Genomic DNA, 16,532 nt, shown 5'->3' on the forward strand with positions numbered 1-16,532 from the left:
CACTCACACAGACTAAAACAGAGAGAGAGGTACTGGATAATGTTTGAGAAAATAGGTAAGACTGAAAAACTGGATGTGGGAGAAAATCTACTTGGGATGATAACAGATCTCTGACTGTTTGTTTTTTAGGTAGTGAAGAATAGAACTTAACCCATATTTGGGGAGGCTTAACCTGGTAGTGGGTTGTGGATGTACCCAAAAATTGGGATACTACTGATTTTGGGAAAACAAAGAAACTCTTAAAACAAATAAGGCAAGAGACAATGTCAAGTAGGGCAGCGCAGCATCATTCATATGGAAGCATTCCTGGATGGATATGTGGGAGAACAACTCCTGGAGTCTGCAGGACTGCAGTTTCACTGCAGAGGAAACTGAAGCTAAATCTCACTTCTGTTCTCATTAAGTTTGAGATCTCTGTAGTATGTTTAGTAAACAGTCAGTCAGAGCAGGGGTACAGAATTCTATCTTTTCTTACCCCCACCACTGCAGTGACATGTGAAGCCAAGAGAGTGAATGTGCTTGCCTGGGTGTGATCCAAACATGGACAGTTCTACATTTAGTTAGCAGGAAGAAGGGGAACTCTACAAGGGAGAGTGAAAGAAAGAACCACAATAAAAAGGCATCATGCAGGTCAGATTCTCATCTTAATACCTCATCATGTCACCCTAACTATATTGGGACTGTCTTGGCCTCCAACTTTATACACCTGTAACTTCTGAAGAGACCACAGAATGTCTTTTAAAATGAAGAAACATGTATGAATATCTACTTTGAATGAATATTCTGAAATGGTGCCTTCATGTTCTTGAACCTGGAGCCCTTGCATGTGTTACCACCAAGCTGTGCCAGCCCAACAAAAAGCACTGCAAATACCAGGGATATAGATGACACAATCCAGCTCTCCTATAAAGTGAGAAGAGAAGGGCTGGAAGAAACAGAAAATCAAGCCACACATGTGGCTCATGTCTGTAATCCCAACACTCATGATACTGAGGCAGGACTGGGAATTTGAAGCCAGCCTGGGCTATATAGTAATTTTAAGATTAGCCTGGGCTATGTGGCAAGATTCTACCTCAAAGGATAAAAAGAAGGGCGAGGGGCGGGGATTGGCTCAGTGGGTAAGAGTAATTACTCTTTAAGCAGAAGGACCTAAATTTGAATCTCCCGAATTCATGTAAAAGAGCAAACCCTGGGTGTGGTTATGCATGCCTGTAGCCCCAGGGTTGTGGGCAGCAGCAGGATTCTGAAACCCTATAAGCCAGCCACCCAGTCAAAATGGCATAAGAGAATCCATCTAAAGGCAATAAGGCAGGTGATGGAGGAAGATATCTGGCTTTGTGTTATGAATGTTGGACAAACACCTGCATACTCAAGTGCAGGTACATACACAATCACGTACATACACATATGCACACACTCACACACATGTACACACTTATGCCAGCCCTCCAATATACCAAAAATAGGTGAGGAGAGAAAGTTATGGCATTCTGTGCAGTATGCTTCCTGGTTGGCTGATCACTCCATAGACTGTTAAGTCTCTCCTCCCATATGGTACCTGCTTATGATGACTGCAGGGTGGCGAACATGCAGAGGACTGCACTGTTCTCTCACAGGAGGTTAAAGACTGCGTCACTTAGGACTGCAAACTAATTACAAGATCTAAGATCATTTTGAGTGTGTACATGTCTGATCTGTATGTGTGTGGGGGACATGTGTGTACCATGGCACACATGTGGGGGGGTCAGAGGATGACTTCATGAAGTTGGTTCTCGCCTCCTACCTGAATGTGGGTTGCACGGATTGAAGTCAGGCACCAGGCTTACAAAGCAAGCACCTTTCCCTGCTGAGCCATCTCACCAACCTCCATCAAAGATTTTTGAAGACAAAAAGGAACTTTAGGTGTTTAGTTTAGCTCTGAATTTACTCAGATATGAGTAAATAGCTGGATTTAGAACTGTTTCATGGCTTGGCTAATATCATTAACTGGACAGGACATAATCACAGGCAAACCAATGTGTAACTGTGCATATCACACACTGATGCTTGTCACTGCTCTCAACAGTCAACCGAGACAGGATGGACACCAGCATTCTCAAGTCACTCTAACTGATGGCTATCCACATGGAGAAATTTCCCTTCTCTTCTGACCTCTTAAGTCCCAAGAATAACTCATGGGGTTCTTAGATACTCCTCTTTAATCTAGACTTCTGTTTTCCTCTGTAATAACAATGAGGAGTCTTTATTAAGCTATGTATGATTTGTATCAGAAGAAACTCAACTATAGTGCACAGGTTCTAGTCATGTGGTACCAAGTCTACGATCATAATACACTTAATGTATTCTAATTCTCTAGTAGAAAAGTTTACTTTATCTACCAGATACATGAATATTTTTAGCATTATTACATATGTAATATATATAGCAATATTATATATGATAGTGTTGGTAGAGGTGGAATTCAAATTGTAGATTAGGATAACTCTGAGATCATACTCTTTTAAATTATTATTTATTTATTTAGTTATTATTATACATAAGTACACTGTTGCTGACTTCAGACACATCAGAAGAGGGCATCAAATCTCATTATGGGAGGTTGTGAGCCACCATGTGGTTGCTGGGATTTGAACTCAGGGCCTTTAGAAGAGCAATCAGTGCTCTTACCCGTTGAGCCATCTCACCAGCCCCTGAGATCATATTCTTTAAACGCATGTTTTGAATATACCATTTTATCTCCTGTGTAGTCCTAGGTGTTGGACCTTGTGCATGCTGGCCAAGTACTTGCCACTTAGTTATGAGCACAGCTCAACAATGTGGTTTTTAAATGTATAAGTTAAAAAAAAAAAAGCAGTGTGTGTGGGGGAGTCGGAGAGATGGTTTAGTGGTGAAGAGCGTCTACTCTTTTACAGAGGACCTCAGTTCAGTTCCCAGCACCTTCAGACAGCTCAAAACTGCACGTGACTCCAGTTACAGGGATCTGGTACCAGCTATGGCCTCTGTAGGCACTAGGCACACATGTGGCTTACATACAAACAGTCCCCTATGCTCACAAAAATAAGTAACAGTTAAAGAAGAACTGTAAGCCAGAGGGTCAATGCAGTTTTTCCTCTACCATCCATGTTTTTTAACCCACATTAAGGTCCCATAGAAGAAATACAGCAAGAGCAGGCAATGTGGCTCACTGGGGCATCAGAGATCAAGTGTCAGAGGCTCATGCCATCTTGTATTTACAATGCAGGTGAAACGTCTCCTTCTCAAGTGCAGTCAGTGCTGATACCCTCCCACCTGACGCTTCACTAGAGTGTCTTAACTAGTCTAATAACTGCTTTCACTCTGTCCCTGGCAAGCAGATGGCACTTCCTCTCCTCTTAGCCTGTTGACAAGTCCTGAAAATTGCAGCCAAACTGAGCCTGTGACCCTTGTCTTGGGAAATGCCCAACTATCTACCCTGAAATGGCTCCTGTCCACTACTCATTTGTGCTGCTGACCCAGAGTTTTGTCACTTCTAACCAGCAATCGTGCCACACATTTGCCTCAACTTTTCCTCTCCTTACTTTTATTTTCTCTTTTATTTGACTTGGCCAAATGTAAACTGAGATAAGGAACAAGTGTTCATTCTTTTAAAGCCTTCCAGGCAAAAGGCAGGCCACCCTCTGGGGCACTGCTGCTCTGCACGCGGCTGAAGGGCACTGATGCAATGCTACATCCTGGTGCTGGAAAACCATCTTGTCTGTGCTGTTCTTTCAAAGTGTGCAAGCACACATACATGCTCGATAACCACTCATGACTAGACTCTCATTTGTTTCATGACCCATATCAAACGTTCAAGAAGTACTGAGACAAGGAGAAGCTCATCTCCCTTACCTTAAATTTTAAGGCAGGTGTTTGTGATGTGGATGGTGCCTTCAATCCATGCAGCCGATCTTCTATTTCCCTCAGCCTAGGAGGCAGTATGAGATCACACACACACATTTATAGTTTCACTACAAATACTACAGTGCTGTATTAGAGGTTTACTACTTTATGAAGCAAATTATGGCCTTCACACTACCCCGTGCACATACATAATCTATCTATCTATCTATCTATCTATCTATCTATCTATCTATCTATCTATCTATCTATCTATCTATCCATCCATCCATCTCTAAAAACTATACTTTATCCTCTTTTCTTCAGTCTTTTTTAGAAAGTCTTTTCCTTTTCTAGATTTAGTAAGGAATTTTATAGGTCTTCTCATGGCTTTGCTCCCATCTACTTTAATTTCTAAAGCCGCCATTGTCTGTCCATTACATGAGAAGCTGCAGCTTAGTGCTTCTCTGCCAAGGACTATTTGAGTCACCCCACTTTGTTCAGTTTTGCTCACATGTAATACTTTTGCTCAATAGTTCTTTCTCAAGAAAGCAACAGTTCACTTTCTGATACAGACTTGCTCATGTATTTCCTTAATTAAGACAGTTTCATGTAGCTCAGGCTGACTCTGAGCTATCTAACTGTATCTAACAAGGGCCAGGACTACAAGTATGTTCCACCATGACTAGGCTTGTTTTTTAATGTAAAATGTGCTTTTTAGATTTTATTTTTAATCGTGTGTGTGTGTGTGTGTGTGTGCGTGTGCAAATGTAAATGCACTGCCTGTACAAGCTGGAAAACGGTGTGGATCTCCTGTGGCTGGGCTGGGGTAACATGACTGTGAGCTGTCTGACATAGGAGCTGGGAATCACATTCAGGTCCAGGGAATGTTTTACCACATTTATATATCTAAGATGCTGCTCTGAGCACTGTCAAACTTAATTTCTTAATTTCTTTCTTCCCTTTCTCTTTCTCTCTCTTTCTTTCTCTTTCTCTCTTCTTCTCCCCCCTCTCTTTTTGATGCAGCTTTTTCTCTGTGTAGCCCTGAATGTCCTGGAACTCACTCTGTAGACCAGGCTGGTTTCAAATTCAGTAATCTACCTGCCTCTGGTAAAATGCCATTTTCTTCCAAGACTAAACAGACAACACTTTGTGAGTAAAAGTTCACTTAACTGTTACTGTTTTTATACAATACTAAACTATCAAAATCAGTTTTTCATTGTAGACTTGTATCAGTAAGAGGATGAAAAAAGATGAGAATGCAAGTATAAATTAAGATAATGTAGCAAGTAGTTTTTTTACTTCCAATTTTAACTACATTTTTCTGTGTGCACGTGTAGGAACAGAAGAGGGCACTGGATTCCCTGGAGCTGGAGTTACAGGGAGTTGTGAGCAGGCTGATGTAGGTGCTGGGAACTGAACTGTGGTCCTCTGAAAGATTCTTAACCATGGAGCCATCTCTCCAGACCTAACTAAGGCTTTCTCTTATAAACATTAACAATTCTGTAAAGACATTTCCAACTCCTCCAAAGGCTAGGTTTGTTACCGTCGTTTTGTTATATAGAGCTCGTCAAGAAGATGCCGCTCTTCATAGCTCATCCATCGCTCATCAGGCAGCTCTTCCTCCTTCTGCAGCAGCTGCTCATAAAGTCCAAGTGGATCCCAGCCCATCATGATGTCATACGTGATTACACACCCCAAGGAATGGGACACTATTGAAACTTTACCCCCTTTTTCTTCAAAGTCTGGATTCCGGGAACAGAAAAGGGAATATAATCGATTCAGCTCTTGCTGAAGGCCTTTAACTAGCTGTTTGAAATAAGAAAATATAATATTAGACTTTTCACTGACTGCTAGCAACTTTATTTCTAAATGCAAATTTATTAAGAAGAAAAACAAACATGACAAATGAACTATACTAGGTTATTAAATTTACTCAGGTACTTTAAAAAGATATAGAAATGGAGGTACATATATATGCTGCAAACCATATTACCACCACAGAATACAGCACAGGCAGGTTACCCACAAAGATCCTTTTGTAGGATTTATGTAAATTACACTAGCTAGCTGTCAAGTAGATGGGAAAAACGCCTTTCTTTTAGATTTCAAAGATAAGATCTCCAAAGACCCCTAGAAATTTCTACTTCAGTTCATCTTACTATGTGTCAATTCTCAATTTTTATAGTGTGCAGGCTTTGGTTATAGTAAATATTTAAAAAGAATATAGATTTGTGACGGATATACTTTGTCTCTGTGAAGGTGTTTCCCTTGAAGTTGAACATCAGCACTGAGCTAATACAGCCTTTCCCGAATCCACAGAGTAACAATGTTCATCACGCGGACCTGTCCTGGACCTGACCCGACCGACATTCAGTCCTCCTCCTTCCTGCTGCTTCTAGGTCATTACAAAACGTCAGTTCTATGTTTTATGTCATTTCTTAACACGCCAGCTGTTGATCTGACAGAAGGCTTTGCTTTTCCTTTCCTTCCTTCCTTCCTTCCTTCCTTCCCTCCTTCCTTCCTTCCCTCTTCTTCCTCTCCCTCCTCCCTTCCTTCCTTTTTTTTTTTTTTGCAGCTTCTAATTTCAATCATGTTCTATAAAGAGACAACCAAATTCCCATCATCTGCTACTGAATTCTTCACCTGAATGCATAAACTGGCATTCCCTCTTGTGCTTTATGACTGGAAGGCTCGGGGGATGACATGCATGAAGGCCTGACATCCTTGGCTGACATTTTAGAGTACAATAAAATGTTGCTGAAGCTAAGTTGGGCTATGAAACTGCAGTAAGTCTGATGCATATCTTCTGGTGATGAGACAGACAGAGGACAAGAATCCCACACTTTAATGGAAACTGCCCTGCGATTCCCACAGGTATCAGAGTCACTGGGACTGCCAAGGGCAGCCTGGTGGCTCTATCTCTGTCTTCGTGACCCAGGTTCTGGAGGCCCTGGGAGCTTGCATTTGGACCAAGTTCCTGGAAAATGTTGATGCTGCTGGCCTGAGAATTCTACTTTAGGAACTACCAGTTTCAGGACAAATGGCCACTAAAGCCTTTAGATGGACTGTGTAGGTGGCTTTCAGGTAGGATTACGGACTGTGCATGCAATGTCAGTCTGCATGGTCTTCACTAAGAGAGCTGTAATATAATTCTTTGAAGTGAGCTCTTAGGCTATCAGCCATCCATAACAAAACAAAACAAAAACAACAAAACGACTTCCTTCCTTACAATCCATGCAATGGTTCCAGCAAAAGTGCATATGCGTGTGCTTTGCCTGGGATTGAACCCAGGACTTTGTGTATGCTAGGGAAGTGAGACACTGACCCAGCTCTGTGGGATTATTGAAGGTCTTGATTATGGTTTAAACCATGTGAACATGTAAATATTTTAGTACACTGGCAAAAGAACACAATTTCCATGTTTTTTAAAGGTTTTACCCTAAAAAACGTGTGAACTGAGAAGGACTAGCTGCAAACATCCATGTCCCTCTAACCTGGGTTCTTCTGTAGACATTAACAAAGTTACAGTTTTTCCCTTGAGAATCTCAATCTCAGAGTCAAAAGACCAAGAGGTGACCTAAAGTCACTGCTGTGGAGATGAGAGTCCCTTCTGTGGCACCTCTGGTGGGTGACAGTTTGCATCTGTGCAGTCCTGTTTGCATGTTGAAGGGAGTGTCCATTCTTTCAAGACAGCTTTGTAACTAAAAAGGTCTTTATCACAGTAAACAACAGTTCCTTCTGGTCACTGATCATTATTTCACTTTATATGTTAAAGTGCAACACGAGAGAGTGATTTTTTTAGGATTATTTTATATTTTATGGGTGTTTTGTTTGCATGTATGTCTATGTAGCACATGTGTCTGGAGGATGTCAGAAGAGGGGTTATGATCCCTGGAACTGGAGTTAGGTTGCCTCTGAACCACCATGTGGGTGCTGGGAACTGAACCAGGGTCCTCTGTAAGAGTAACAAGTGCTCTTAACTGCTGAGCCATTTCTCCCGCTCCAACATGGGGGACTTTAATTTACAGCCTTCCCTTTGTAAGCAAACAAGCAAGAGCACTTTTGCCCACTCTTAGTATGAGCTCCTTTTGTTGCTCACAATGCTTTAAGAAGCACTACCCAGAATTCCCTGATGGCATCACCTAGGAGAACTGTTAATTTAAAATACAAACACAGGCTCCATTTCAGACGAAGTGACTCACAACCTCTAGGGGATGGAAAACTGTCCCCCCCCCCTTAACTTTGATATTTTGTTTCTTCACTTTTTATTAAAAAAATAACTTGAAAATATAAAACATTACAAAGTAAAATTAGTACAAACAATCAAATGTCTGGGCTGGAGTCCGCACACTGCTCTTACAGAGGACCCATGTTTAGCAGAGCGCTTTGTAGCAGCCTGCTAACTCTAGCTCCCAGGAAGCTGCTGCCCTTGTTTGGACTCCACAGCCTCGGGCTCACCTGCACATTCCCCTCCTCATAATACGTACCTTAAAAAATCCACACATAATGTTTATTTAGAGTCTTCTTTTGTTAACATTTACCACAGTTGTGTTCTTTCTGCTTCTATAAATATGCAAACATATCTTCCCCAAATTTTTGGTAATTACTTGAGGAGGTTATTATATACACTGTCTTTTTTTATCCCTTAATACTTCCTTTTATATCTCCTTGAATTACAAGTAGTTCTAGTTTGATTATCCACACCACATAGCACTATTTGGATCTATTTTTTCTAATCTAACACCCACAACCCCACTCCTGTCGTCCTTCCTCCTCTACTACAGACAGCAGAGATCAAGACAGATGATCAGAGCTCTTCACCGCCTGTATGTGGGAACGTGCCTGGTAACTACTGTTTTTATGACACTAACAGTTTAAAAGAATTCAGCCCTAGTCCTGGTCCTTGTTTTTTGTTTCTCAAATATTTCCTCAATATTATGATGCTGCTGCACAGGGGACGGTGCATCCTCCACAGGGCATCCCATCCAAAGGGACTGTAAGTGTCCACCTGTACCTTGGGAAAACCCAATATAGATACTGCCTGATTTCTCCTGTGTGTAATTATGGCTCTCCTTTATGGACCAGTGAACAGTCTACAGGGAGGCCGTCTAAGACCAGGCAATTAGTTTGCTCCTACACAAAACACTGGCCCCAAGTTAACATTCACTGATGATTCATGTCCAGTGTCTGTACACCCAATACTGCCATGACAGCTGTAAAAATGATTTTCCAACCCCAGTCAGCTTAACTGTTCTAAAAGCAAGGGACCTATTTGCTTTCCACATATTTCTCAAATTATAATCAATGTGAATGTTAGATTAAAAAGTGAGTGGTTTGCCCTCTTTTTCTGCGCTGTCATTATTCTATTCCCACATTACAAGCAGTTATAATTTCTGTAGTTAACAGTGAACGACCTGGGCTTCAGTGCCCAGACAGCTTCAGAGCCAGCCACTGGCTCCTATCCTTGTCACCTGCCATCATTTGTCTGGACACTTTCTTAGCTTATGTCATAGACTACTTAGGTCTTTGTCTCTGAATCAGTAACATTCACAAGGAATTATAATTTCTCTTTATGAGAAAAACAGTACTACAAACATCTGGATGTTAGGTGTGTTCATTGTGATAAGGGATATTTTTGTTTCATAGCTATTTTAGTGTACATGACTGGGAAATGTATGCATGTATGTAAACATAGTCACCTGCATATACACACACAGAGATTAATTATATATATATATTTCTTTTTATTATTACATCATTTTTTGAGATAGGGTTTCACTCTGTAGTTCAGACTGGCCTTGAACTCATGGCAATCTTTCTTCCTTAGTGTTCTGAGTGTTGGGAATACAGGTGTGCACCACCATGTATGCCCCTCTTACCTTGTCTTAAGATTAGGTCTCACTGTGTAGCTCTGCTTCCTGAGTGTGGGACTAAGGGTGTGTCCCTGCCAGTTCTGGCCTTTCTCTGTATTTTTAAGGAGTAGGCCAGGCCTGTCTGGGAAACACTTGGTCTGCAGCTGACAAATTCACTATTAGAAAGCATGGATCTGCTGTCATGGTAAAGCACAGCAAACATGACACTTACCTCATCCCTGTAGAGCGGGCTGGTGTAGTACATGATGTCCATCGCACTGCTGTTTAGCATGTCCCTCAGGCCGCGCACTTTGTCAGGAGTGATGGAATCAACAGTGTCTGTGAGAGCAGAACAACCAAACCAAACTTAACAAGGTTACAGGGACATTTACGTAATTCAGTATTTAAATATTAAACGTTAGTGGGGCTCATTCTTTCTTGTGAAATATCTAAGATGAAACTAAACAAAACCAAAAATTAAAAAGTTAAAGACAACAAAAAGAGACACAAAAAGGAAAGTAACATGGAAGGATGAGAGCCATTATTAATTTTTTGGGTTCTATTTACCTTGAGCCTGACTATGCCCACTGGCATTCTGGCACTGCTAAAAAAAAACAGCGACAAATAAAACCTTTCTCATGCTTCATATTTATCTATCTCTGGTGACCCAATGACTCTACAGGCAAGCATTGTCAGATCCCAGATATAAACAAAGGCGAACGAACCTACTATGGGCTTTGAAAATGGGGACAGAAGTATGGAAGGGCAGACGGAGTCTTAGGCCCTCAGTCGATGCACTGCTCAGATTGTTTAGTGTGTATTTATCCTGTAGTTTAGCACAACACAGTAAGGACCAGAAGGCACCACGATAAAGACCAAGACTCTGAACTAGTCTCTCAAATGTTTTCTAAAATGTTGAAAGTTGTGCTCTTCATGCTAAGTCTTTGGTCCAGCTGATGTGTGAAACAGACGCCCTTCTTTCCTTTTCACTTGCCCCACAGGGTAAACAGCTTCAGCACTGGGCTGCAAGTGATCAGGCTGCTGTGCTGTGATCAGGCTGCAGCCAGCACTGGCACAGGAATGTGAGAGGCATGTGCTGCAGCCCTGGTTTATCTGCCCAGCTTTGTTCTGACATTAAAATGTTTCAACTTCAAAAGTTTAATCGCTCCAGCCACCTAGGAAGACATGACTCCCTGACTTAGTTCTTGGCTATTCTGGGCCCTCTGTTCTACAGTCATTTCACAGCCAGCTTACCAAGTTCTGTGAAAATCTATAGACCAACTTGAGAGTTAGCATCTCTAAAATATTCAACCATTTCATGAGAAAATCAACTTTGTAATTAAATTTTCTATATTTTAATAGTACTTGTACTTTAATATTTAAATGTATAAAATTAAGTTATTTAAAGTTACACATTTTATATGAAAGTTGTATATTTAAGTTACTCTTTGGTGTATTGCATTTTTGATGTTATTTTTGTTTGCTGCTGGCCTACAGAAGAGCACTTATTTTTGCACATAAATCTTCTACGTCGTGACCTTGCTAAGCTGATAGGTTCTAATGATGTTTCTGTTACTTGTGCGTGTGTGTATATCTGGGCAGATAGCATGAGAGACCTGTAAGCCAGAACTGATGCTTTCAATTCTTTATGCCTGTCACCCCTCCCGTATTCTGTGTGCAGAGACAGTAAGCAGCATGGAAATCTTTGCTTTTACCCTTTTACTACCAGTTAGCATACTGGGATTTGCCAAAGCATGCTTTTATTTTGAAATTCATGCAGAGTAAAGCTGATTGTGAATTTTAATACTTGTACAGTTTTATGTAACCATGCTGTGACCAGGACTTCCACACTTTGCCTTTCCTTCCTTAAGTTCTGGCAGTCCCTGGCTTAGTCTCTGCTCCTGCAGTTTTGCCCTCCCACTGGAAGTGGAAAGAACAGGATCTTTCTGGCTGGCTTCCTTTACTTATATCTTAGTGCCTTCAAAACCATCATCAGGCCGGGCGGTGATGGCGCACGCCTTTAATCCCAGCACTTGGGAGGCAAAGGCAGGCGGATTTCTGAGTTCGAGACCAGCCTGGTCTACAGAGTGAGTTCCAGGACAGCCAGAGCTACATAGAGAAACCCTGTCTCAAAAAAAACAAAAACAAAACAAAACAAAAAAAACAACAAAAAAACAAAACAAACAAACAAACAAACAAAACAACAAAAAAACCCTATCATCAGTAGGTGACGCCCAGAATCCCAGGCCTCAGGAGGCTAAGGCAGGAAGACTGAGTTCAAGGACATCCAGGCTACAAAAGTCAGACTGTTTAAAACAAGTAACTGGGAAAAGAGTGGGCAGTGTGTATGTGTAGCACTGTGAGGAAGATGTGTGCTGGTATCGGAGAGACTAGATCTCCTCCGTCTACCTCCAAATCACAAAGGGGACACACACACACACACACACACACACACACACACACACACACACACACACAGTGTGATCTATGAGGTCTACATGGCAGTCCAAAGACACAAGTCAATCTTGGTAATTTTAAAAACATTTTCCCCTCAAATATGTTCTTGAATAATCTGGAACAAAAAGTGAATATAACCTAAGATAACTGAAAAGATCTGTTCATGGTGTGACTGTCCAGCTGGTCTGGAACTTGTTATATAAACCACCCTAGCCTTGAACTCACAGAGTTCCTGCATTACCCCTCAAGCATTGGGATTAAAATCACATGCCACCACACCTGGGAAGGATTTTTTTCTTAATAAAAATATCTTTAAAACTCTGTATATTTATTTTAGAAAAGGTTTGTCACTGGCTAAAATCATTCAATTTCAAACAAAATATACCTCCATCAAGAGTAAGCTTTGATCGCCATTCAACAGGCAGAAATTCAACATGTGTTGCATGGTTGGAAAAATGCTTTTCTTCTATTTTCCTTGCAGCTTCTCTCATCCTAAAAAAAATAAGGCAGACAAGTAAACATAAGACAAACTCTGAGGATAACTTCACACACGTGTTAAAATACCTTGCAGTGTAAGACTTCCACCTCCTGGAACTCTGTCCAACTGTCTCCGGTTGAGTGTGACTGAGCGGAGCTGCAACACAGCACTGCTTTGCTTGCTTCAGTTACGTTCCTGTCTGTCACTGAGGACTTGAACTGCTCCCATGGACAGAACATTTTAGATGGCATGGCTCCTGGGAGATGTAAGAGCACAGGGGGTGTGTCCATGCCTGTGCTCACCTCCACACATTATCTAGTCATGGGTTATCTCACTTCAGCTCCTTTAACTATTTTATTTTTAATATATAATTAGATCAATTCCTTTCTCTTTTCCTCTCCTCCCTCTATAATCTCTTATATCCCAATACTCGCCTCTCCTACACACACACACACACACACACACACACACACACACACACACACACGAGTGAATAAATGTATAAATACAACCCGCTAGGTCCGTTTAGTGTTGCTTTCGTGTATATAATTTCAGGTCTGACCATGTGGTACTGGCTAACCAATTAGGGGGCTCTTCCTGAAGATAACTAATTTCCCCTCCCTATGAAGTAGTTAATTGCTGGTCACTAGAGGCCTCCTCTAGTGACAGGGCCTCATGAGTTTTCCAGCAAGTTGGCATGCTTAGTGGTGGCACCATGGTTTGGGTCTTGTTCAGGCAGTCAGCTGGGGAGGTTTCACAGGTGAACTTTCCTTATCACATCTACAAGACACCATCTTGCAGAAAAATTCCTTTGGTTCTTGTTCTCTTTCTGTCCCACAGCCCTTTATCTTTTTTTAATAATGCAAATTGCAGGGACTTTTTACTTTAAAAATTAAGGTACCATTGAACTTTTTTTGGGTCAGTTATGTGAATTTTACCATGTGGATAGGATTATGGTTGGCGAAACATAATGAATATGCTGAATGAATGGGTCACTATGAAAAACTCTCATGCTATCCCTTCAACAGGTACAGCTTCCTCTCATCGTTTAAACTAAATCGCAGATACCACATCATTTCATTTCTGTTTCTATTTTCTTCATGCAAACAGTGAACCCAAGGTTTCAAATCCTTGAGGCAATTGCTTTACCAGAGTTATACCCTGTACATGTGAGGTAGCTCTACCACTGAGCTACATCCCAGCTCTCTTATCTCTAAATAGCATATTTTCCTAAAATAAAACATCTACTCGATACTATGATGTTACAACTGAGTAATTTTTACTTTTAGCAAACATGTAGTTCAGTGGCTCATTTCCCCAGCTGATTATAAAAACATTTATAACATTTTATATATTTATAACATTAAAACATTTTGTATTTATTTTATGTTTCAAATAGTACAGTCCACTCACTGCAGATGGTAGACAGGTCTCAATTGTCTGTTGTTAATTCACACCCCCTCCCAACCCCTTCTCTATAGAGTTTTCTACAGTCTGTTTGCTAATTGTATCCATGTGATGTTATGAACATGATGTTTCTATTATATATTCCTAGTGAGGTACTAGTGAAATATGAAGGCCAAGCAGTTGTTAGTGAGTTTGGAAAGATTCAAAGGCCTTTTTGTGTTATGTTTTGCCTTAGTTGTACTTCAAGAAATCAAACTTCTCTTTTACTAAGGATCTCAGAGAGGCTATGCCAGCAAACCTACTTCTCATGATCCATGATATTTAAGCAAATCCCTGCACTCATATCCTGATAAGCTCTTAAAGATGTTTTTAGGATAAAGCCAAGTATGTATCAATTGAGGAGGTAAATAACCATAATTATTGTGCCAAGTAATATATGACTCCTATCATAAAACAGTCAGAATTAGAGCTATGAGATGCCTATAACAGAAACCAAAAGACTGAAGAATTAAGGCGTGCCAGTGTCCATGGCAACACAACTTGAGTTGCACTGTACTTTTAATCTTCCAGCAGGCGCTGTGATTTCACAGTGTAGCAGGCTCAATGTTTATGTCTGCAGGTTACTGAGATCTAATTCCTAGCATCAGACAGCATTCACTTCAGGAATAAGGAATTTTGTTGGCAGCCTTCAAGTCTGATAAACTGTGCTTTCAATAGTGACCCCCTTGTTCTCAGGCACCATAAATCTGTGCTCATCAGTTTGCTTTATTTTGGACAAGAGTCAAATCTATGGTGTGACTTTTAACCCTAACAGCCCTTTAACAGAGCACTTAACAACTTCTAAAACACACAAATCCCTGCACTCATATCCTGATAAGCTCTTAAAGATGTTTTTAGGATAAAGCCAAGTATGTATCAATTGAGGAGGTAAATAACCAGCCTTGTGTGTTACTATCCACTGACTTCTGTGTTTCCTCTGGAGCAATGAGTGGGCAGAATATATTGAAAATTGTCAGTTTAAACAAGTTTTAATCTTCTCAGAGTTGGACAACTTTGAACACTTTGAACTGTTGAAGTTTATAGAGCAAGGAACAAACTCAAAACCAGATCTTTTCCTGATGTTGACCTTAGGCCAATTGACTAAGGCTTTCTTATTTCTCCCTCTACTGCAAAGGAGGGTGTAGGAAGACTTCATCTAGATACAGGCACTCTTGGTCTGGTCCCGAAACATCGCTGAGGTTAGTGAGCTGGTGCTGGGAACATGGAACTGAGCCTCTGTGCTGCCTATGCCATAGGGGGAAACTGGGACTCTGGACACACAGTACTCACATGGCTGTGTTTTTGATGATTCTTCCTTGGTCCATCTTCTGTCCAATACCATGCACAACAAACACAATATGAGAAGTCTGCGACGGCTTGTCTTCTAGTGTGGCTTCTTCTACATAACCTCTATGAAGTCTGGTCCCACTGCTGGAGGCTGTGGGGAAATTACAGCCCTAGGTTTACTACTTGCACACTAGGTTTAAAGAAAAAAAAAGTAGTAATAATAAGACTATAAAAAGGTATTTCACTGGTTATACATAGAGGAAATAAAAATTTTAAGATTATATTAATTGACATAAAACAAACTGAATACAATACAAAAGCCAGAAACCATTAGGAAAACAAAACCTTCCACATTAAAAAATACACCAGGCATGGTGGCATATGTCTTTAATCCTGGCACTCAGGAAATAGAGGCAGGTGGATCTCTTGAGTTTGAGGCCAGCCTGGACTATACAGTGAGCTCTAGGACAGCCAGGGCTACATAGTGAGATCCTGTCTCAACAAACAAACAAACATTAAACAAACAAAACAAAACAAAACAAAGCAAAAACCCAAAGCCAAAACCAAACCAGACCAAACAAACAAACAAAAAACCCAAAAACCAAACAATGATAAAAGATGCATGAAAACTGGGGAAAACTAAGCAAAATATGATACCCACTGTTATAGCATATATACACAGAGAGTTTACTAATCAAAAAGTACACACATCCAATTAATGTTTTGTGCTTAAGATGTAAGAAGGTACCTCACAAAATGAATACAACTAACTATAAACATAAAAAAAATTCAGATACATTTATAGCAAATTAAAAGAGTGGCATAGTAACATTTTCTTGGACTCAAAAAATACATTTTCAAACTTATTGAGGATGCACTATCACACCTAAAACATTGTGTGAGAAGAACTGTGTGGACGAGATGGGTGCCTCAGGTGTCAGTCCTCACCTTCCACGGAGCAGTGTCTTGCTCTCAGCTGTCGTGGAGGGTAGCTGGCTCTGGAGCTTCTGCCTCCATCTAAGTAGCACTAGGACTGTAGATGCACACTATGCCTCTAGCTTATGTGACCTCTGACGACATGAACTCAGGCCATCATACTTAAGTGGCAGCCTTTTAATCCATGGAGCTATTTACCCAACCCTTCTTTTCTTTTT

General features: G+C 40.8%; 1 protein-coding gene across 7 annotated transcripts in view; it reads right to left on the bottom strand.

The window, feature by feature from the left end:
- Positions 1 to 16,532, bottom strand: part of Ddhd1 (DDHD domain containing 1) — a 65,361-nt gene that overhangs the window by 12,339 nt on the left and 36,490 nt on the right. For all 7 annotated transcript variants that reach the window (XM_031362912.1, XM_031362913.1, XM_031362914.1 and 4 more), the window contains 5 exons: positions 15,382 to 15,529; positions 12,553 to 12,659; positions 9,943 to 10,049; positions 5,402 to 5,664; positions 3,868 to 3,943 (listed from right to left, as the gene is read on the bottom strand). In XM_031362912.1, the coding sequence (XP_031218772.1) occupies positions 3,868 to 3,943; positions 5,402 to 5,664; positions 9,943 to 10,049; positions 12,553 to 12,659; positions 15,382 to 15,529 (701 nt within the window). The remainder of the gene's footprint in view (positions 1 to 3,867; positions 3,944 to 5,401; positions 5,665 to 9,942; positions 10,050 to 12,552; positions 12,660 to 15,381; positions 15,530 to 16,532) is intronic.

This window comes from Mastomys coucha, unplaced genomic scaffold (genome assembly GCF_008632895.1).
Source record: "Mastomys coucha isolate ucsf_1 unplaced genomic scaffold, UCSF_Mcou_1 pScaffold9, whole genome shotgun sequence".
Lineage (NCBI taxonomy): Eukaryota > Metazoa > Chordata > Mammalia > Rodentia > Muridae > Mastomys > Mastomys coucha.